The sequence below is a fragment of the Ahaetulla prasina genome, chromosome 8 (genome assembly GCF_028640845.1).
Source record: "Ahaetulla prasina isolate Xishuangbanna chromosome 8, ASM2864084v1, whole genome shotgun sequence".
In the NCBI taxonomy this organism is placed as follows: Eukaryota; Metazoa; Chordata; class Lepidosauria; order Squamata; family Colubridae; genus Ahaetulla; species Ahaetulla prasina.
In genome coordinates this window covers 15,206,263-15,229,220 of record NC_080546.1, presented here as the reverse complement: position 1 = coordinate 15,229,220, position 22,958 = coordinate 15,206,263, and the positions used below count along the sequence as shown (strand labels likewise).

Here is a 22,958-nt window from a genome sequence, read left to right as displayed (position 1 = left end):
ACAGTGATGTCAAGCTGGCCGTGCCCACCCTAATCACGCCCACCCCGGCCCCAAGGTCAAACACAACCCTGATGTGGCCCTCAATGAAATCGAGTTTGACACCTCTGCTCTAGGGTCAAGCTATGCTGGAGATTAAAACAATCCTCTTTGGAACAGTGGTGCTTTTATTTAAATAAAGAATCTACATCCAGGCGATGTGTAGGCCTTGATATTTTAACTGTCTGCTGACTTCACTTAAAAATCGGTTGTGTACTGCACTTAAGTATTACCATAAATAGAGTAAATACTATGACTGACTTGATAGGAGGAAGAGTGCCAAAAACAAGAGATAATGAATGTCTGGAAATGTATATATCAATGTATATTGTACTTGTGAGGGTATAATAGATTTATTAAATATGTATATAGTTGTAGGGGAAGTGGTAATATAGTTTATACTTGATATATAAGGAATTAGGAGATATGTAAATTTGTATATAGGCTGAGGAATATATGATATAGTAACTTGAACTTGACGTAAATGTTAGAAACCAGAGACATAGAGCAATGTCCATTGTTTTTGTTTGTTTTTAAAACCAATAAAATTTTTCTAAATAAATAAAAAAAAAGTATTACCGTAAATAAGAGTACTATTACAAATTCATGCTTGAAAGAGCTGGATTTTTACTTTTCTCGCTTTCAAAATTTGGGGGAAACCCATCTCCAAGGAGGCATTATCGTTAACTAAATATGGCCATATATTCAGTGGTGGGATTCAGCTGGTTCGCATCTGTTCGGGAGAACCTGTTGTTAACTTTCTCAGCAGTTTGGAGAATCGGTTGTTGGAAGAAATCTTATTTTATTTTTTTCCACTTTATAGGGCTAATCCTGTAAGGCAGTGGTTCTCAACCTTTATAGTGCTGCGACCCCTTTAATACAATTCCCCACGATGTAGCGACCCCTTTAATACAATTCCCCACGATGTGGCGACCCCAGCCATAAAATTATTTTCGTTTTGAATTTATCGCACCTGAAGCCGTATTGGCTAGCGATCTGAACTGCTTGCGATTGCCTTGAGGACGGAGACATTAAAGTGGAGACTCCTCCCCTATTAAGTTTATTGCTCCTGAAGCCAGATTAGGCTAGCGATTGGGAGTGATTGCAGCTGGCTTGAGAGGGAGACATCAGAGCAAAGATTCCTCTCTTTTTTAATTCATTGCGCCTGAAGCCGAATTCGGCTAGCGATTTGAAAAGCCTGCAGCTGGCTTGTGGAGTCAACCATTGGAGTGTGATTCTTCAACTCGCAAGTATACTTCCCATATTTCCGATGGTCTTAGGCGACCCCTGGCAAATTGTCATTCGACCCCCAACGGGGTCCCGACCCACAGGTTGAGAACCGCTGCTGTAAGGAAGGCAAGAAGGAAACATTCTGGTGTTGTTTCTAGCCTAATCTTTATTGCCCTGCTTACAGAAACTGCCTCTCTGGCTAACCCTTATTACATTATAACAGCTAAGGCAAAGCACCCATTGACGTGAGGTGACGTTGAGTTGGTCACACCCACATGGTCACATGACCACCGAGCCACGCCTACCCAGCTGGTCATTAGGGCAGAGAACTGGTTGTTAAATTATTTGAATCCTACCACTGCATATATTCCAAGCTTTTATATTCTGATGATAAACACATTTTCACTTCTCCGTACAGGGAAAGCTTTTGTATTCTTGTGTCTTAACATTCTTGGTAATTTGCTCTTGTTCTTCCTGAATAGGGTCAAAGGGATCTTTCAGAAAGAAGCAAAGATGAATATGGTAAAAAGGATAATGGGTCGACCTCGGCAAGAGGAATGCAGCCCTCAAGATAACGCTCTGGGATTGATGCATCTACGCCGGCTGTTTACAGAACTGTGTCATCCCCCTCGGCATATGACTCAAAAGGAACAGGAAGAGAAGCTTTACATGATGCTACCAGTTTTTAACAGGGTAAGGCTTTTTTTGAGTATGGTTTTTAGGCATATGATAGAACATTGCAAGTTTTAAATTTCCAGTGTTGCACATTGTCTTAACGGTTATTTAAGTCACGTTCCTCTGAGCAGCTAACCTGTAGTGGAAGTGGATTCCCACAGATCACTTGTAAGACAAAAATAAAACAGTTTGGAGTGATTTACGTCTGTCTCACAGAATCAGACATTGATATGTATGCTGAAATACTACACCTACTGTTGTGCCTTGTCCTCCCTCCTCTCTTCAGCCGGGCCCCTCCCGTCTCCTCCCAGGCCTGCTATCAGATTCGGAGTCTGATAATGAAGATGAACAGCTTGTCATGCCTCCAGCCCCCAGCCCTGGCCCCATGGCCGGACAGGATGTCAGGAATGAACAAACAAACCTCACTCCTACAGCGTGTGAGCAGAAAGTCAGCCATGTGCTGGAATTACCGGCAGCAGATCCAGTGGAAGAGAATTCACAGTGAGAGGATCCCTGCTTCCGGAGATCTGAGAGGCAACGTCAGCAGAAGGAAGGGAGGGGCAGGCCTGGATAAGTGCTGAGTCATGGAGCCACACCCCACAGCCTATATAAAGGACCTGCTTGAGTCAAGCAACTTTGAGTCAAGCAAAGTCTCATTTAGTTTGCTGAAGTCACAACTTGGATTCCTGCCTGCCCTGAGAAATCTGAAAGGAATTTGGCAAAGCTGCAGAGGCTTCGTGGCCACGCTTGATACGGACTTCCTAGACCCGGTCGTCGGAGGGGGAGGGGGACACGACACATACATTCTATCATATCTCCCTCCCTACCTCGTCTCTCCATGTCTGTCTTTCTGTCTGTCCATCCATCCTGTTGTGGCTCTGGCCCCCGGACCGGGCTTCCTGGAGCCGGATGACTCGGAGAGTGAGGAGGAGGAGCTGCAAGGCCTCCTTCCCCCCCTGGATCTTCCTCCTCCCTGGCACCGTCCCAGATTCCAGCTGCAAGCCAGGAGGAGGAGGAGGAGGAGCTGACAAGACCTCTTTCCCCCGACCCCTCCTCTTCCCTGGCAACGCCTCAAGAACCAGCTGCTGAGGATCAATCTTGGCTAGATGCGAAACAGCGATGCCGAGAGAAGCGTGCGCAGCAGAGGAAGGGGTGGGGCAGGCCCAGGGAGTGCTGAGTCATGGAGCCACACCGCGCAGGGGATAAAAGCAGGGAGAATGCTCCCTAGGCCCTTGTGTCGGACAAAGTTACGGACTACTTGCTCTTTGACTGCTTTGAACTGAAGGCTGGGATTACTTGTGAGTACTTTAGATCATCCTGCAGACTCCTGGTTGCCCTGGCAATGATCTGTCGGCACGCTGCTAAGTGATAAGGACGTGGCTGGCACGTGAAGGAATGTTGCCAGAACTTTTGTTGCCAGAAGGAACCCAGCCAAGTGTAAATAAATTGCTGGCAGACCGCCTGGGCTGGTGTATTGTTTTGGGAAGGAAGGGAGGGGACAGAACACATCCATCCATCCATCCTAAATAGGATATAAATTACTCTCTGACTCTATTTCCCTTTTTTCCATTTTCTGTCATGAAAATGAACGGCAAAGTACTAATATAAAAACAATTATCTGTAAATGTCTATGGAGATTCTCAGTCATGGTTGTCCCAAACGTGTTTTTTCAAGAGGCAACTGAACTTTCTTTGTTTTTCTTTGAAGACATGTCGCTTCTCATCCAAGAAGCAAAACATCTTCAAATAAACAACAAGAAAGTCCACTTGCCTCTTGAAGAAAACACCTTTGGGACAATTAATCTGGGAACTGAGTTTAAACTTGTATTGGTTGTGATCACTTCAGTGCTTTTCAGATGCTTTTCTCCTTGTCTATAAGAAGTGGAAAAAACAGATAAGAAATGAAAAATGGATATTGACAGAGTGAAATACAGGATGAGTAATAGATATTGTGGATGATTAATAACATAGTTTCCTGCAAATCAAAATAAACATAAAAATTACCTTAAATTTTCAAAGTTTTTTTTTTAAAAATTAGGTTGACCTTTGAAGTCAGTCTTACCCACAAATTTAACTGCTTACCTTTGTAGCTCCTGAGTGAAGGGCAGGATATGAATCAAATAAATAGATAAAACGTTGCATTTTCAGTAGTGTTTTGATGAGTCCTTGGACCTTCTCCTTTATTAGGTAGTGTTTTCCATCATTTTTAATATTCAGCATAAATGTGTACATAAATGCCCATCACCCTGTTCCTTTTTGGAATAAATAACATCATGCAAATAAGAACTGGTAAAGAAAATAAACTGGAGGTAATAGAAGAAGAAAGGAAACTTGGTTAAATCTAGTTTACACCAACACCTTTCAATATGAATGCTTTTATTATGTACAGGTAAAATATTATAATTAATGGTGAGTTGTCAGTATCTAATCAAAGTCTGCCTAATTGTACAGGCAGTGTAATAAAATTTAATATGACTTTCCCTATTTTATCTCTGCAACACATTCTTGCTTCTATTACATCCTCATATTAATTCACACAATGTGGTTTGGACTTTAAATATCTTACAGTTCTGTGATTCTCTGATTCTTCCCCTCTTTTGTATGCATTCTTCCTTCAAATATTTGTTTCGCAATTTGGACTGTCACTTAACTCTTTTCATATTACCAAATAACACGAACCTACATCTTTTATAGTGTTTACTTATGTTTATATTCAATTCATATTCCTTCAGCTCCTGTTCGTTTTTGACCTTACCGCCTCTTCTTTTAACTTCATTGCCACCCTATTCAGTTTAGATTTTTTTTCTTTCCCTCTCATAAATATATCAAGTAGCTACATAAAAGCATGTGCTTCTCCCACAGACCGTACGCTATCGTTATTATTTTTTCTATCAATGTGCTTCTTAAAAGTTCTCCATCCGTTTTCAGATTTTTAATAAGCGCTCAAACAGTTGTGCCTATTATTCATTTTTTTATTTATTAGATTTTTAGCCCTTTTTTATCAGCCTTATAATAACTAAAACTATAGATTCTCTCATTTTTTTTTCTTGTTTTTTATATGAGGGTTTTATATTCTTATAAGCTGCCTTGAGTTGCCGTGTGCGAATAGTCAGCAATATAAATTTCCTAAATAAATAAAACTATTAATGTTCCTTCCGCCTCCTGTTTTCCCTCAACAACAACCCTGTGAGGTGGGTTGGGCTCAGAGAAAGTAACTGGCTCATGGTCACCCAACTGGTTTTCATGCTTCAGGTGAGACTAGAACTTACAAGTCTCTTAGTTTCTAGACTATGTAGAATGGACTATGTAGTCCATTCTAGACTATAGTGCCTTACTTAACCACTTGACCAATATATATATTTATTTATTAATCGTATTTATATCCCGCCCTTCTCCCGAAGGACTCAGGGCGGTTAACAGCCAATTTAAAAAACACACTATATACAAGTTAAAAACAGAATAAAATTAATATAACTTATGGCCAAATTTCCTAAAAACTAAACAATAACAATCTAAAACCCCATTAAAACAGCATTTTTAGGCTAGTCCTGCTTGATGGAATAAAAGAGTCTTCAGCTCACGGTGGAAGGTCTGGAGGTCAGGGAGTTGGCGAAGCCCTGGAGGCAGCCCATTCCAGAGGGCAGGAGCCCCCACAGAGAAGGCCCTCCCCCTGGGAACCACCAGTCGACATTGTCTAGCCGACATCACCCCGAAGAGGCCCTCCCTGTGAGAGCGCACAGGTCGATGGGAGGCTGTTGGTGGCAGTAGGCGGTCCCGTAAATAGCCTGGTCCTAAGCCATGGAGCGCTTTAAAGATGGTTATATGTGATAAACTGCATTTTCATAGTTATTCAGAGAATTCTTCGTAGATATGTTTCTTGCCCATCTTATTCTCAAATATTTCCTTGATTTCATTCAGTTGTTATGAGCGAAATGTTTTAAATCAGAGGTTTTACATCTTTGTAGAAACAAGGTGGTATAAATAATGAACGTTCGATTTAATTTTTATTTATTTATTTCAAAACTCATTTAATGGTAGTAAGAGGTAACTGATTGTAATAATCGGGAGCATATACTACATTTGGAATTACATAACCCATACCATCTGTTCAGTGCAGATTTCTTGCTGCTCGGAAAAGCAACTTTGCAATTCTGATGCACCCTTTGGTTTTCTGCTAATGGTTATATAAAGACATCAACATACTCTTTAAAAATTAATGGCCGAGCTCCATGAAAGCACCGATTGATAAATAACTGACAAAAATTCTCTGCTATACAAGAATAAATATCTGTATTAGTCTTATGCATACTGTAATTTCCCCAAAATGAAACAAGTGGGTTTTTACCGCCTCAAGCATTGCATATTTTTTTGTCCCCGGTTAGTGTTTTTTATCTTCTGTTCTGTTCCATGAGGAAAAGGCTAAACTGGCTTGCAGTCCCCAATAGGTGGAGTATAATACATATGAAGAGAGACACAGTGACTAAGACGCTGAGCTTGTCGATCGAAAGGTCGGTAGTTCAGCGGTTCGAATTCCTAGTGCCACATAACAGGGTGAGCTCCCGTTACTTGTCCCAGCTTCTGCCAACCTAGCAGTTCGAAAGCCCGTAAAAAATGCAATTAGAAAGCTAGGGACCACCTTTGGTGGGAAGATAACAGCGTTCCGTGCACGTTTGGCATTTAATCAAGCTGGCCACATGACCACGGAGACGTTTTGGGACAGCGCTGCCTCTCGGCTTTGAAACAGAGATGAGCACCGCCCCCTAGAACGACTAGCACATACGTGCGAGGGGAACTTTTACCTTAATCCCTATGATACACTAACAGTTGTGATCTTTCCCGTTTGTGCTATCAGTGGGAATTTTGCCTGGCCCCCACGTGCTATTTGTACAGAATGCATGCTCCTCCTCCTTTTATGGAGATGAAATCATAGAAGATAATATGGCCTCAACTTAAGATACGGGTTACTAGATTGGGGCAGAAAATTGGCTCCAGATTCTTTTCAAGCATTCTCTCTGTTGAAGCTAGATTTTACTGCTGTGTCTCGCGTAGAATGTTCCTGAAAATTTATGAAAACTTTCTGCGGCAATAGCTGTCTCCTTTCATATTCCCACCCAACTTGTTTTTGCTCTTTTGTGAAGAAACACAACAAAACAGAAATTCAATAATTTTTGTCCCCGCCCCTGCAGTCCTTGACTTAACAAGACTTCATTGAGTGACTGTTCGAAGATACAGCGGGACTGAAAAAAAGTGACTGATAATCTTTTTTTCCACACTTAACAACCATTGCAGCATCCCCACAGTCGTGTGCTCAAAATTCAGATGCTTGGCAACTGACTCATATTTATGACCGTTGCGGTATCCCGGGATCATGTGGTCCCCTTGAGCGACCTTCTAACGAGTAAAAGTCAATAGGGAAGCCAGATTTGCTTTATAACGGTGTTACTAACGTAACAAGATTCGTTTCACCACTGTGGCAAGAAGGGGTTGTAAACTGGGGCAAAACTCATCTAACAGCTGTCCTGCTTAGCAACAGAAATTTTGGGTTCAATTGTGGTTGTAAGTCAAGGACTACCTGTATTGATATTTAGGTTCACAGTTTATTGCTGTGGAGGATTTTTTGTCCTTTTGAGGGGAAAACTGTATAGCGGTTGGCTAAAGTGGTTTTTCTTTCTTTCTTTTTTAATAAAGAGGTACTGAGGAAAATGCCTTAATAGTAAACATTACTTTGGCTCATAATGTGTTGTGCTTTCATCCCTGCTTTAGTTGTTCAGCCCTGAATACTTCATGAGGTATTTTAAGATTTCTGAAGGCAGGCATAACTCCTACATGGTATGAGGGTGCTAAAAACGGTTTTTAAATAATTTAATAACTCAAAATATTTATAAATATTGGCTTGAACTATATATGTTCAATATTTGCATTGCAGCGGTAATAGTAAGACTGTGGAGTGTTTTTTAATTTAGGAAGGGAGGAGATCAATTTGAAGAAACATGGAAAATAAATGGGCTCCCTTACCTTTTTTGTATACAAGCCTAAAGATAATTTCAAAGCCCTGTTCTTCATTTTTTCCTCCTAGTCTAGCTTTTAAGGGGGGGTCGTCTCTGTTGTTGCAAGTATTTTTAACCAAAAGATTGTACCAAACTGAAATAATAATAATAATACTACAACATGAACGAGTTGCTAAATTAATCCACTGGTCATTATGTAAAAAATACGACATTCCTGTATCTGAAAAGTCATGGGAGCACAAAGTGGAAAAAGTCATCGAAAATGAGACTGTCAAGATCTTGTGGGACTTTTGAATACAGACGGATCATCATTTGGAACATAACACGCCAGATATCACAGTTGTCGAAAACCGAAGCGTACAGTTTATTGACATTGCAGTACCAGGAGACGCCAGAGTCGAAGAAAGAGAACTGGAAAAAATCATGAAATATCGCGACCTGGCCATGGAAACTACGCGGCTATGAATGAAACTGTCGTGTCCCACTCCTCCGCTGACGGCCGGGTCAGGGAAATCCGAATCAGGTGTGCCTCTGCAGCTCTGCCAAAGTCCTAGCAAAGTCCTCAGGGCAGCAGGAGACCAGAAAGTGACTTCAGCAAGATATGTTTAGACTTTGCCTGACTCAGAGAATGCCAGAAAGCAGATCCTTTATATAGGCCATGGGGTGTGGCTCCATGACTCAGCACTTATCCAGGCCTGCCCCTCCCTTCCTTCTGTTGCCTCCGCCTATCAAGTCTTCTGACGCGAGGGTCACTCCAATCGGCAGCTGTTGGTAATTGACCTTCCTCAGGCTCACATGCTGTGGAGGAGGGGGAGGGGTCTAGTTGCTCCGTTTGCTTGGGCATGGAGCCAGAGCTGGGGGCTGGAGATACTTGCTCTTCTTCAGCCTGTCTGGGCATGGAGCCAGGGCTGGGGCCGGGAGATGCCCCCTCCTCAGCCTGTCTGGGCATGGAGCCAGGGCTGGGGCCGGGAGGACATTCTTCAGCGTTCGGAAGCAGATAAGCAGACCCCGGCTGCGGTGAGAGCGGGCAAGACACAACAGAAACATGTCACAGTGATATCCACATTGTCATCAGGGCACTTGGTACCATGTCCAAGAATTTTATAAAACACATCAAGAAATCACCTTTTTTCTTATTTTTCTCCCCAAAAACTAATGTGTGTCTTATATTCCGGTGTGTCTTATACACTGAAAAATACAGTAATATTCAAAGTTGAAAGCTTATGGAATAAACCAACAGTGATGGTCGCAATGGTTATCGGCATATTGTGTGCCGTACCAAAAATCCTTGAATGACACTTAGAAAATCTGTGAGTTGACATAGTTTCCATCTGTCAATTACAAAAGCCCTCACTGCTTGGAACTGCATTACACCGATAGATTAGATTCTTGGGAAGATCTTGATGTGAATGAAAACCAACACCTGCTAAGGAACTGGCAGCTGTGATTTCACATTGTTGTATATGTAATGATAATACCACATTTAGATATTGGTGGTTCTTTAGATACAGGTAGTCCTTGACCTAGGAGCACAGCTGAGCTCAAAATTTCTGTTGCTAAGCAAGACAGTTTTTCAGTGAGCTTTGCCCTATTTTGCCATCTTTCTTGCCACCATTGTTAAGTGAATCACTGCAGTTGTTAAGTTAGTAACACGGTTGTTAAATGAATCTGGCTTTCCCGTTGACTTTGCATGTCAGAAGTTTGCAAAAGGGGATCACCTGACCCCAGGACACTGCAACTGTCATAAATTCATGCTAATTGTCAGAATTTTGATCATGTCTCTATGGAGACGCTGCAGTAGTCATAAGGGTAAGAAATGGTCATAAGCCACTTTTTTCAGCGTCGTTGTAACTTTGAACAGTCACTGAACAAATGGTTGTAAGTCAAGGACTACCCGTATTCTTTTTGCAAGGGTTGGGATAGTTGGAGCCCAACAGGTAGACATGGGAAACCGTTGTCCTGAGGTGCCAAGAGTTTTGACAGGGAGAGGGTCGTCCCCCCCCATCTACCCAATTAATAGTTGTTGAGATGCCCAGGGTCTTGAGGTCATGGCTACATAAATCAAATAAATAAATGAAGACTTCTTAAGTTCATAGAGAAAAATTCTTTTGGCTCTTAGCTATGCAATTAACATCAATTGTACACTAATAATATAAAACATGGCTAAGGTCACTTTTGCTGAGGAATTTAGGAAAAAGAACAAAAGAAAAGAAAGCCCTAATTGTTACAGAGAAATAATAGCAAAAAGGTTGCCAAAAATTTCTTCTCTCTTTGTTTACTTACAATTCTCAGATTTCTCTCCTTTTACCCAAAACAATATTTAGAAATGGCTTAAAGGAAAGCTTTTATACATGTGGCTATTTTTCACTTGGTCATTATTTATTTAATAATTCATTCGAATTTCAAGGTCACCAACTGTCTGACAACTCTGGGGATCTTAAAAGGGGGGGAAAAAAACATAAAAAGTGACCGGAAGAGGATCGGAATACAGAACAAAGAACTAATTTTGTGTATTAACATTTAAAGATTATATGTGTGACTATATTGGAACATAGGAAAAGAATCTTTCATTAGCAATAGAGCAGAGATTTATATATCACTTCATCATGCTTTACAGCTCTCTGTAAGCAGTTTCCAGAGTCAGCGTATTGCCCCCAACAATCTGGATCTCATTTTACTGATCTTGGAAGGGTGGAAGGCGGAGTCAACCTTGAGTCAGTCAGGATCGAACTCCTAGCAGTGAGCAGAGTCAGCCTGCAATACTGCATTCTAACCACTGTGCCACCACAGCTCATTAATTGGAATTTTTCAGTAATAATGCTAAAACCATGTTGTTAAACTGCACATTTTCCTATTCGTGTCATGTTAATTTGAACTCTGATTTATGCACGTTACTTAGCCATTTTTCATCTCTCTGCAGGTGTTTGGAAATGCTCCACCAAGTACAATGATTGAAAAGTTTTCAGATCTCCTACAATTCACAACACAAGTATCACGATTAATGGTAACTGAAATTCGTCGGAGGGCTTCTAATAAGTCCACAGGTAAATGCTTGAATTTCCACCGTATTAATCATTTTCTGTAGGTAAACTACAGCAGATAAACAGCCCTTGGGATGCCAAGCTAATAATAGTGAGAAGTGATTAGCAGCTGCATGGGAGACAACCGAGAAAGTCCAGGTGTATAGTGTAGCCTGGCAAGCTTATTTTTTTATTGCTATCAAGAAAAAAATGCGTGGAGATGACCAAATAAACCCCCATGCTTTTTTCATTGAAAAAGAAGGACATCTCCATGAAAATTAGATGCATTGGTGCAACACATGTTCTTTCTGGCAGACGGTGAAGGAATGTTTTCGGCTTCTTTATTCCACAGCAGGGTTATCAAACTCAGTTTCATTGAGGGCTGCATCAGGGTTGTGTTTGACTGTGGGGGTGGGGCGTGGATGTGGTTGGTATGGCCCTCTGCCAGTGAAAATGGAGCTCATCCCCCCACCGGACCTGTTTTTGGCCGGGACAGCCTCCTGCACCCCCTAGCAGTGAAAATGGAGATTGGGAGGCCACATGCAGCCTCCCTGAGCCCTGTTTTCAGCCAGGACAGCCTCCTGCAGCCTTCTGCCAGCGAAAACGGATTCCGAGAGCTGCAGAAGGCTGTCCCGGCTGAAACGGAGCCTGAAACAAGCTGTATGCAGCCCTCCTGAGCTCTGTTTTTTTGCTGGCAGAGGCACTATGGGCCGGTACTTCAGAATAAGCACCCCACGGGCCACATCCGGCCTGTGGGCCTTGAGTGACACTCTTGTTCTACGGAGAAGAAAGCATACTAAATCTCACTGCGATCTTCTTCCTGGGAAAAGGGAGTGCCTTTGGTTCTCCCACCGATCCTATAGAGCAGAGGTCTCCAACCGTGGCCACGTTAAGACTTGTGGACTTCAACTCCCAGAATTCCTCAGCCAGCAAAGCTGTTTCCTGGTTCCATCTTCTGGGGAAACAAAAAAACCCTTGGATGATTCTGCCCCATCTTCTGCTGGATAATGATAATATCTCTCCACAGTCTGTCTTCTTTAAGCTAAACATACCTGCACTTGCAAATATTCCCTGTAAGTTATTCCTTCCAGGCTGTGTCATCTTTATTTTGCTTGCTCTTCACTAGGCAGGCTCTTGTTTGTTAAATGCCTTTTCTAAAATGTAAGTGCCGAGGTAGCATTCAGTGTTCTAGTTATAGTCTCACCATGCCGAAGAATAATAATAAGAAGCAATACAGACACTTTTTGACTTACGACTGGCGGTTTAACAACTGTTTGAAGTTTATGGTGGCCTCAGAAAGGGGTTTTTATGGCTCATTAAAGCGCTTCCAGACATCGTAAAATATCACACCATTTGCTCCCCTGCATGGTCACATGGCTGCATTTTGAGAACTACCCAGAAACATAGAAAACTGAGGGCAGAAACAACTTTGTAATTTGTTTGTTTTTGTATTCTTGTTTATTGACTTTTATTTCTTTTATCCTTTTATTTTTATTTAGTTATTTATTATTATTTTTTGGGCGATAGGCACGTGCTTATCCCAAGCATTTTTTTTTATTTTTTTTATTTTTTTTTTACATTTATATCCCGCCCTTCTCCGAAGACTCAGGGCGGCTTACATTGTGTAAGGCAATAGTCTCATCCTATTTGTATATTTATATACAAAGTCAACTTATTGCCCCCCCAACAATCTGGGTCCTCATTTTACCTACCTTATAAAGGATAGAAGGCTGAGTCAACCTTGGGCCTGGTGGGATTAGAACCTGCAGTAATTGCAGGCAGCTGTATTTAATAACAGGCTTCTTACAGCCTGAGCCACACCGCGGCCCTGTTTAAACTCAGTTGACTGATGATTATCAGTATTACGTAGCACCTGCACTATCTTGCTTAATTGGAGACCAAAGAATTAGAACCTGCTACCTTGTAATGCTGCCCCAAGGATTATACAGGTAGTCCTCGACATACAACCACAGTGGAGCCCAGAATTTCTGTGGCTAAACGAGACATTTGCTAAGTGAGTTTTGCCCCATTTTGCGACCTTTCTTGCCACAGTTGTTAAGTGAATCGCTGCAGTGGATAAGTTAGTCACGCAGTTGTTAAGTGAATCTGGCTTCCCCATTGACTTTGCTCGTTAGAAGTTTGCAAAAGGTGATCACGTGACCTTGGGACACGGCAACGGTCATAAACATGAACCAGTTGGGAAGCATCTGAATTTTGATCGTATGATCATGGGGATGCTGCAGAGGTTGTAACTGTGAAAAAAACGGCCATAAGTCACTTTTTTCAGTGCTGTTGTAACTTTGAAAGGTGTGGTGATCGCACAGCACAGAGATAACAGGCAGTTGGCAGTTCAAACCGCCCCTTTATTGCTCTAAATTTCCCGAAACGCTCCCATGTTTCTGGCAAGTCCCAGAGCAAAGTGATGACAAACCCCCCACACACACCTCAAGCAGCCTCTGGCTGCAAATAGTCCAACCCAGCGCTGTGTACACCAAGGCTGCACAGCAATAAATCCAGCAGGGCAAATCAAGGTGTTCAGGAAGCAAAGTATCCAGGTAATTAGTCCAGAAAGCCAAAAAGAATGCAAGGACTCTTGATAGATTAAAACGTCGTCGGCACTCCACATTTCAGAAATTCAGCGTTTGTTCCCAACAAATGCCAGTCCCCACAGCCTCTCCTTAAGTCTCATTCCCCAGGTGTGCCTTGTGAAGATGAGCGGGGCTCTGAGGTCATTGCCTGAACTCTGTCTCTCATGTTCATCCTGCCCCTGTTGCTCCTTGTCTACAAGCTGTTCTAATTCTGAAAGGCCCTGGCCTGACAGGCCCTGCCCTTCCCCATTTTCCTCAGCAGCCAACAAAGCCACCCACTCAATCTCTGTTGGCTCAGGTTACAGTCTTCCCTCACAGATTCAGGCTCCAACAGGGGCATGACAAAAGGTCACTAAATGAACTGTTGTAAGTTGAGGACTACCTATACTATTAGTCCGTCCTTAACAATCACAGTTGAGACCAGCAAGTCCCTCACAGACCACACAATAGTTAAAGTAAGACATCACGTGACCACCGCTTGTGATTTTACTGCCGGCTTCTCCATCGATTCTTGATTTTCCTACGCTAGTTGTGTACTGTGCAAGTGATGATCACATGACCGCAGGAGACTACAATGGTTGTAAACACCCTGTGGTTGCGAAGTGCCCAAATCTTGATCATGAGACCGCGGAGATGCTGTGACGGTCATCGGTGTGAGGGACTGATTATAAAGTTACTTTTTTGGCACCGTCATAGCTTGGGTTGCTAAACAGGGCAGTCATGAAGTGAGAACTATAATAAGTACGTTGTATACGAATGTGAGGAATTTCGACACGTTAAAATAAATGATGTTGGAGGGCTTGTCTGTGTTAATTTTTCTTCTTTTTCTCCTCTGCCTTTTAGAAGCTGCGAGTCGTGCCATAGTTCAGTTTCTAGAAATCAATCAGAGCGAAGAAGCCAGTAGAGGTTGGATGTTGCTTACTACAATTAACCTGTTAGCTTCGTCTGGACAGGTGAGTTCTTAATGAGCAGCAAGTATATCTAGCAATAAATCATTAAAGTGCCCTATTCCTTAACTTGTGAATGCCTCACCTTTATATTGTAACGTTGCCAGAACCTCCTCATTTAGATGAATGTAGATAAATGCAAATTCGAGGATCAGAAGCTGGGATGGTTCAAATAAACTGTACCTTATATGAAGGATCTGGAAAACTGTAATTTTTACAGTATAAATTGTGAATTAAACCATTATACAGTAAATGCATAGTTTAAAAAATGGTAAATTTTTTGGTAATGGTAAATGGTAAATATTGATCATCAATTGTGTTGTAAATGTTGTACCTTGATGAACGTATCTTTTCTTTTATGTACACTGAGAGCATATGCACCAAGACAAATTCCTTGTGTGTCCAATCACACTTGGCCAATAAAATTCAATTCAATTCTATTCTATTCTAAATTATACTCTACAGCCACTTAATGTTTTTTGTTTATAATACAGGTAGTCCTCGACTTACAATGGCAGTTGAAACCAGAATTTCCATTGCTACGTGATGGAGTTGTGGAGTGCAACTGCATTGCCTAGCAATGGCAATCCCTCTGTCCTGGTTGCCATCATTCTCTGACTCTCTCTCAGTTGTTAGACAAGGCAACTTCCTGACAGCTTCCCGCAATTAGCATCATTGGGGAAGCCAGCAGGAAATTGCAACTCCCAAGCCAGCAGGCAAGTATATGGCTGCTGCTAGGTGAGGGAGGGAGAGAGAGAGGGGTTGCAGGAAAAGTGCGGTGAGGATTGGGAAGGGAGTGCAAGTGAGACACGCAATGAGGGTTGGGAAAAAGGTGCAGATTGGGGACAGTGCGCAAACAGCTGGTGTGTGGCTAACACAAAGGAGCTGACAAAGGTTGCACAGATGGGTGAGATTTAGCCTAGCAACTTGCAGTCTTTCCTGACGGCTTCGCCTTGACTTTCTGGGGAGGCCAGCAGGGAAATTTGCAAATAATAATTGCAGGGTCACGGGCGCTGCAACTAGTCATAAATGCATACCGGTTACCAAGTGTCCTGATTGTGATCACATGGCCACATGGATACTGGGACAGCCAGTACCTAGAGGACAAGTTGCAGAAAATGTTGAAAATCACAGTTATGTAACTGCAGGATACTGCAAATAACCATAAAGGTGAGCTGATTGCCAAGTGCCCCAGATGCGATCAGGTGACCATGGAGGGTGCAGACATTGTAACTTCAAAATTGTGTCATAAGTAGCATTAGTAGGTCCATCATAACTTTGAATGATCGTTAAGCAACTGGTCATAAGTCGAGGAAGACAGCCTATAGTTGAGATAAATTAAGCTTGAAATTTACCTGATCTACATACAGGTTGTGAATGTTTATCTTTCTACATAATTAGAACGTTTTTGCTTTGGTTTGCAAACGTGCAAAAGAGCAGATGAGGAACAAATTGCATATGAGGGTGACTTAAAAATGTTCTTTGCTGTTTCTCCCCAGAAAACCGTGGACTGCATGACAACTATGTCAGTGCCTTCCACACTTGTGAAATGTCTCTATCTGTTTTTTGACCTTCCACATGTGCCTGAGGTGGCCGGCGGAGCCCAGAATGAATTGCCTCTAGCAGAGCGAAGAGCGCTGTTGCAAAAAGTATTTGTGCAGGTAAGTGCACGGCAGCGATAATACATTTTAAATGACATTTCTTTACAAAGAGATTGGGTATTCTTAAGAATATTTTCAGGACTGCAAGCAGTGCGTGTTAAAATGAAAAAAACAAAACAAAACAGGTTAGGTCAGATAACCATACAGACAATATATCTGCGAGATTGCTAAGAGTCAACACTGACTTGATGGCACATAAACAGTCAATGAATCTGTGTGCTTGTGTAAGTGTAAAAATCCCTTCTGACCCCTAAGGGTGGTACATGTCTTCTTCAATTTCAGAGGCCTAAGAGTTTAAAGGTTCTTCACAGTGTGTATACACACACACACACACACACACACACACACACACACACACATCCAGGGGTGGGGTTAAATTTTTTTAGCAAGGGGTTCTCTGCCCAGTTGCTGGGTGGGTGTGGCCATGGCCTAGTTGGCTTCCTGCACCATGGTTTGTGGTCAGGGGGCATTTTTGCCCTCCCTGGGCTCTGGAGTCTTTCCTCAAGCCTCCGGGAGGGCAAAAACAGTCTCCCGAGGCTCTGGAGGTCGTCTAAAATAGGCCTGTTTTTCACCTTCCCTGAGTCTCCGCACATGCCATCTTTACCTACATCCAAAACGGGCCGTGTGGAGACTCCTGGGAGGGGAGGGGAGGGGTGGGCGGGGCCAGCCAGGAGTGGGATTTGGGGGTTCTCTGAACTGCACAGAATCTTAGCTAGAGGTTCTCCCGAACCCCTGCGAACCCCCAGCAGCCACCCCTGCACCCCTGGTTACTAAGAACACACACACACAAACACATGCACACACACACATCTTCAAGCAAACTGGTTACTGAGAATAGAAACGACCCTATGAATACAATGGCATATGAGTGTTGTTTTATGTAGTTAAGCTAAAGGCAGCTACATAAATTCTTTTAATAACTAAATCCCTCCAAGGAGTTGTTCACACTTTCCTATTTTGTTCGCAGTTTGTTTGTTTGTTTGTTTAATCAAGGAATCTCACAATCTAGTTAACCTGGATGGCTTACAACAGCATAAAAACAAGGATAAGTATTTTAAAACATTAAAAAAAACACATTTAAATGAATGGGTAAATGAGGAACCAGGAGATGAATGGGCTGGGAATGGAATGTTCTTTAAATAGTAATAAATACTTATAAATGGTAATCAGTAAAGAAAACCTGTTAAGTGAATTTAGTATGTGTGGCTTAATGAAAAGAAGGACTAGGGGAGATATGATAGCAGTGTTCCAATATCTAAGGGGCTGCCACAAAGAAGAGGGAATCAAGCTATTCTCCAAAGCACCTGAAGACAGGACAAGAAGTTATGGATAGAAACTAATCAAGGAGAGAAGCAACCTAGAACTAAGGAGAAATTTCCTGACAGTTAGAACAATTAAACAGTGGAATAGCTTGCCTTCTGAAATCGTTGGTGCTGCATCACGGGAGGCTTTTAAGAAGAGACCAGACAGCCACTTGTCTGAAATGATATAGGGCAGTGATGATGAACCTTTTCAGCACCGAGTGCCCAAAGCCGAATGCATGTGCATGTGCATTGCGCTGGAGTGGCGGAGACCCAAAGACCAGCTGGCTGGCACATGCATGCCTGTTTTTGGACTGTTTTCCGACACTCCGGCACCTGTGAAGACCCGCTGGTGATGGCATACATACCCACTGAGAGGGCTCTGCGTGCCACCTCTGGCACGCGTGCCATAGGTTCACCATTAGGGTCTCTTGCTTGAGCAGGGGATTAGAGTAGAAGACCTTCAAGGTTCCTTCCACCTCTATCATTCTCTTATTTGTATAGGGTTCAGCCTTTTTCATGTGGGTTTTGTTGCCTTTTCTTTCAGATCTTAGTGAAGCTGTGCAGTTTTGTGTCCCCAGCAGAAGAGCTGGCCCAAAAAGATGACCTCCAGCTTCTTTTCAGTGCAATAACCTCGTGGTGCCCTCCCTACAACCTGCCTTGGAGGAAGAGTGCAGGGGAAGTCCTGATGACTATATCACGTCACGGCCTTAGCGTCAACGTAGTGAAATACATTCACGGTTGGTGTTTCTTTCGTACAGCTAAGGAAATTAGGTGGGATGAATAGATAACGGTGGAATTGCTTTTGCTTTGAAGATATGCAGCAGGAGGGGAAAAAATTCTATTTAATAGGCAACATGCATGAATTATTTTTTTCTTCTTCTGTCCAATTGTGTTTGATTCTCAAGAGACTTCCCAGAGAAGTCCCTGCAGTTTTCTTGTCGAGGTTTTTCAAAAGTGGTTTGCCATTGCCTCTTTACCAAGGGTTGTGAGAAAGTGACTGGCTTGGTCACAGCTGGCTTTGTGTCTAAATTGGGACTAGAACTCCCGGTTTCTAGCCTGATGCTTTAACCATTACCCCATGGTTCTTGTTTGAGTGATTCTTTGTTCCAATCTATGTTGTCTAAAAGAATTTGATAGATCTGATGTAGAGCTTATTCCATAAATAATCCTTCCTGTTGTAAGAAGAACAAAGGGATGAACAGCGAAGTCAGTGGTGGGCTTCACATACTATAGCAACCAGTTTGCCCAGCACGGAAAATGTGAGCGTGCACGCTTGCGTGCGGAGTCACAAAACACGGCAATTCTCGTGCGTGCGACGACAAACAATATGGCAGTTCTCTTGTGTGTGCCGTCCGCGCATGCGTGTGATGTCAAAAACAAAGTGATATAGGACGGGATTGTGCCCAAGTAGGTGGGCGGGCACAGGCCCACCCCCACCCACCCACAGGTCACCACTACCTGTTCGCCTGAACCGGTTCGAACCGTCTGAATAACACCCCTGAGCGAATGAGTATCTCCATGAAAGGTTGAGCTCCATGCAAGAGATATCCTGTTTGGGAGGCAACCTCTCCCCTTATTTTACTTGTTAACAAAACAAGAAAAGAGTTAATTGTAGACCATAAGGCATGTGGGTAGTCTTTGACTTACAACCATTCATTTAGTGATTGTTTGAAGTTACAACAGCACTGAAAAAGTGACTTAATGACTGGTCCTCACCCTTACGATGCTGCAGCTTCCTTGCAGTTATGTGATTAAAATTTGGGCACTTGGCAACTGGATGCATTTATGACAGTTGCACTGTCACATGATCACCTTCCCCTTTGGCCTCTGACAAACAGAGTAACGGGGAAGTCAGATTTGCTTAAGGGTTACATGATTTATTTAACAGCTGCAGTGATCCAAAGAAATTTTGGGTTCAGTTGTGGTCGTAAATCGAGGTTTACCTCTATTGCATCTGATAAGGTTTTTGGATCCCGCATTCTTTTCATCTGATATTGTATCCTATATTTGGACCTTTGACCATGAACTTTCTTTATTTTTTTTAGCTAGAACATGACTGTGCTTTTAGCCTGCCCTTTCTAGTATCCATTCTTGAAATGTCATACTGGCCTGAATAATATTTTAACTCCGGCAACTGTCTGCAGCTGATTCATTATCTCTCAGATTTGGCAACGGTCCTTATGCTCCTTATGATTCCCTAAATCTCCGTGAGACAGAACAAGACCAATTGATGGCTTGGCCTGTATTATATTGATAGATTATCTTGCTGTTGAAGCTGCTTAGACTGTGCTTGGTACCAACAATGTGACTTTTGGTGGAATAAGATTGGATTATCTTCTTTAGTATTTGGTTAGGAGATTCCTTTATGCAAATAAGAGATTTGCCAGTTTGGGCGGAATTGAGGTTAACACTATGCATTCTGTCAGCACAAATATTTCCCAAAGTCTTCAAAGATAACTTTAAGGTCATTTTTTTAAGATAAATTAACTTTTATTATCAGTTTTTTACGGTGAGCACATTGGCCACCCACATTAAAAATGAAATCCTGTTACCTGCTCTCAAGAGAAAGTATATATCTACCCAAACACATACATAACACACATACACACATTGTTGTGACCCAGGTTCCTGGACCCAGACTCCTGGACTCGGATGATTCAGAAAATGAGGGAGAAGACCTGGCAAGCCCTGCTTCTCTTGAGCCCTCTCCCTCCCTGGCACCCACTCAAAGGGAGGGGCCGGCAAGGCCTGATTCTCCCGGGCCTTCTTCTGATTTGGCAACGCCCCAAGAACAGTTTTGGAGGGACGCAAGATTACGAAGGCTTGATCGGCGTGCGCAGCAGCGGAAGAGTTGGGACAAAGCCAAGTCATAATTGTCATGCAGTGACATCTGCAGAGACTATAAATAGGAGGCGGGACTTCCTGGTTTTTTGTCTTGGACAAAGCAATGAATTTGGCGCGAGCTAATTCATGGAGGGAAGAATATATTCGTGAGTAATTCTGGCCTTATCTATAATTTCCTCGTTATCTCCAGAAACTTGGCAGGCCCGTGGGTAGACGTGGCCAGGACATGTATCTATGTAAATAAAAGGAAAAAAGGAAGGCCTCTGACGGACTCTTTGCTGGGAGTATTGGGGGAAGGGAAACAGAACATTTTGTCCAAGACCTGACTAAAACATCTTCCACCAAAGATGGATCAGCAGCAGGTACAGCAGCAGTTAGAGCAGCTACACGCGGCTAATCAACAGCTCCAGCAGCAAGTGGCTCACTTGGCAGGCCAACTTGCTGCCAGGAATGTGCCTGCAGCCCCCCCCCCATCCTCCCACTCCTCCTCCTCGTCGCAAGTGCCCGATAACCGTGCCGGATAAGTTTTCTGGGCAGCCTGAGATGTTCCCGACCTTCTTGGGACAGTGCCAGCTCTACATGGCTATGAGGCCAGAGGATTTCCCAGACGACCGGGCTAAGGTGGCCTTCGTGATTAACCTTCTTTCCGGCTCGGCTGCTCGATGGGCCACGCCCTCTTGCTCCAGGACAGCCCCTGCTGGCGGACCAACAGCGTTTTGGCAGCACCTACGCACCATGTATGAGGACCCGTTCGAATGCTGGCGGCAACCAGGCGCCTTAAGGAACTCCGTCAAGGAAACGCCTGCAGGAGTACATCGCGAATTTCGTCTTTTGTGCCAGGACTCTGACTGGAATGATGCAGCGCTGGTGGACGCTCCAGGAGGGACTCTCAGAGGAATTGCAAGACGAGCTGGCCCGCGTGGAGGCGCCCGGACCTCGACAACTTGGTGCCCTTTGTCTCCGCCTCGATGCCCGCCTGCAACGGCGACCGTCCGTCGCACCCCGGGACCCTCCGTCGACATCTGCACCCCACTTCCTGCACCACCAGCACCCAGGGTCGCCCACGTTTTGTAACCGCTGCGGAAGAGCCCATGGAGTTGGGAGCGGCCAGACCTCGCCTAACAGCCCAGGAGCGGAACCGAGGCGCCAAGGGGATTGTGCCTGTACTGTGGGGAGCCCGCCACTTCGCCGCTTCTTGCCCCAGAAAGCGGCGGGCACGACGCCGGTCCCCGAATCACAGCGTGACCAATCGGGAAGCGGGCAGGCCCGACCTGGGAAACCCTAGGTCGGGCACGTACTAAGCCCCACTGGACGCTATGGAAGTAGACTCTGGGCCCCTCGGCATCTGATTCTGGACACACGGATATGGTTGGGGAACCAGTCGGACGGGCTCCAGGCGCATGCGCTGGTGGACTCAGGGCCACAACAAACTTTATGGACCAGGCCTTTGTGACCCAGTTTGCGGTCCCGTGGTTCCGTGGACCCTCCGATGCGGTAGAGACAATTGATGGACGAGAACTGGTGTCCGGCCCCATTAAATTCGCCACCCAGCCTTTGCGCCTGGCTATTGGGGACCATGAGGAGGCGATCCAGTTTTATGTCACGGCGGACCTTCATTTTCCCTTGGTCCTTGGGTTGGCCTGGCCGGACCCACGATCCTCAGGTGGCCTGGTCGCGGGCGCCATCTCTTTCCCGAGTCTGCAGTGCGTCGATCACATCCGCCACACCTGTGCCGGCCAGAACGTCCCCACCGCTGCCATCACCTTGCCTCCTGAGCTGACGGACTTCGCCCGGCGTGTTCAGCGAGAAGGAGGCGGACCGACTACCCGCGCCGGCCCCTCGATTGCCCGTGGACCTTCTGCCCAACGCACCACTGCCTGTGGGACGCCTGTATTCCATGTCGGAGCCCGAGTTGGCCGCCCTCAGGGACTTCCTGGACAAAAACCTGGCCCGAGGTTCATCCGGCCTTCAAAGTCCCTCTCGGCCCCGGTCCTCTTTGTGAAGAAGAAGACAGGGACTTGCGCCTATGCTGTGATTACCGCGGCTAACGCCATTACGGTGCGGAATCGCTACCCCTGCCGCTCATCCGGAGCTACTGGAAAGGTTGCGGGAGGCCACGATCTTCACCAAGCTCGATCTCCGGGGCCTACAACCTGGTGCGGATACGAAGGAGGCGAATGGAAGGCGGCATTCGCACCCGATACGGACACTACGAATACACTGTCATGCCATTTGGGTTGACCAATGCTCCCGCCGTTTTCAGCACTTCATGAGCAGCGTGTTCCGAGACATGTTGGATCGGTTCGTGGTTATCTACCTCGACGACATCCTGATTTACTCCCGGTCCAGGGAAAGCCACCTTCGACACGTCAGTCTGGTTCTGCAACGCTTGCGGGAGCAACAACTCAATGCGAAGCTGGAGAAATGCGTCTTCTTCCGGACTTCCATAGAATTCCTCGGGCATATCATCTCGCCCGAGGGCATAGCCATGGACCCATGTAAAGTAGAAGCTTTGTGTAGCTGGGAAGCCCCTCGTCGGGTGAAGGATGTTCAGCGCCTACTGGGCTTCGCCAACTACTACCGGACCTTCATCCCGGCCTTCGCCACACTGACAGCTCCACTTACCCAGCTCCTCAGGAAGAAGGT

General features: G+C 44.4%; 1 protein-coding gene across 5 annotated transcripts in view; it reads left to right on the top strand.

The window, feature by feature from the left end:
- WDFY3 (WD repeat and FYVE domain containing 3) overlaps window positions 1-22,958 on the top strand; it is a 204,679-nt gene that overhangs the window by 51,814 nt on the left and 129,907 nt on the right. For all 5 annotated transcript variants that reach the window (XM_058192067.1, XM_058192065.1, XM_058192066.1 and 2 more), the window contains 5 exons: window positions 1,749-1,959; window positions 10,869-10,992; window positions 14,400-14,509; window positions 16,003-16,164; window positions 18,013-18,205. In XM_058192067.1, the coding sequence (XP_058048050.1) occupies window positions 1,780-1,959; window positions 10,869-10,992; window positions 14,400-14,509; window positions 16,003-16,164; window positions 18,013-18,205 (769 nt within the window). In that variant the 5' untranslated portion in view covers window positions 1,749-1,779. Of the gene's footprint in view, window positions 1-1,748; window positions 1,960-10,868; window positions 10,993-14,399; window positions 14,510-16,002; window positions 16,165-18,012; window positions 18,206-22,958 lie in introns of those variants that run through there.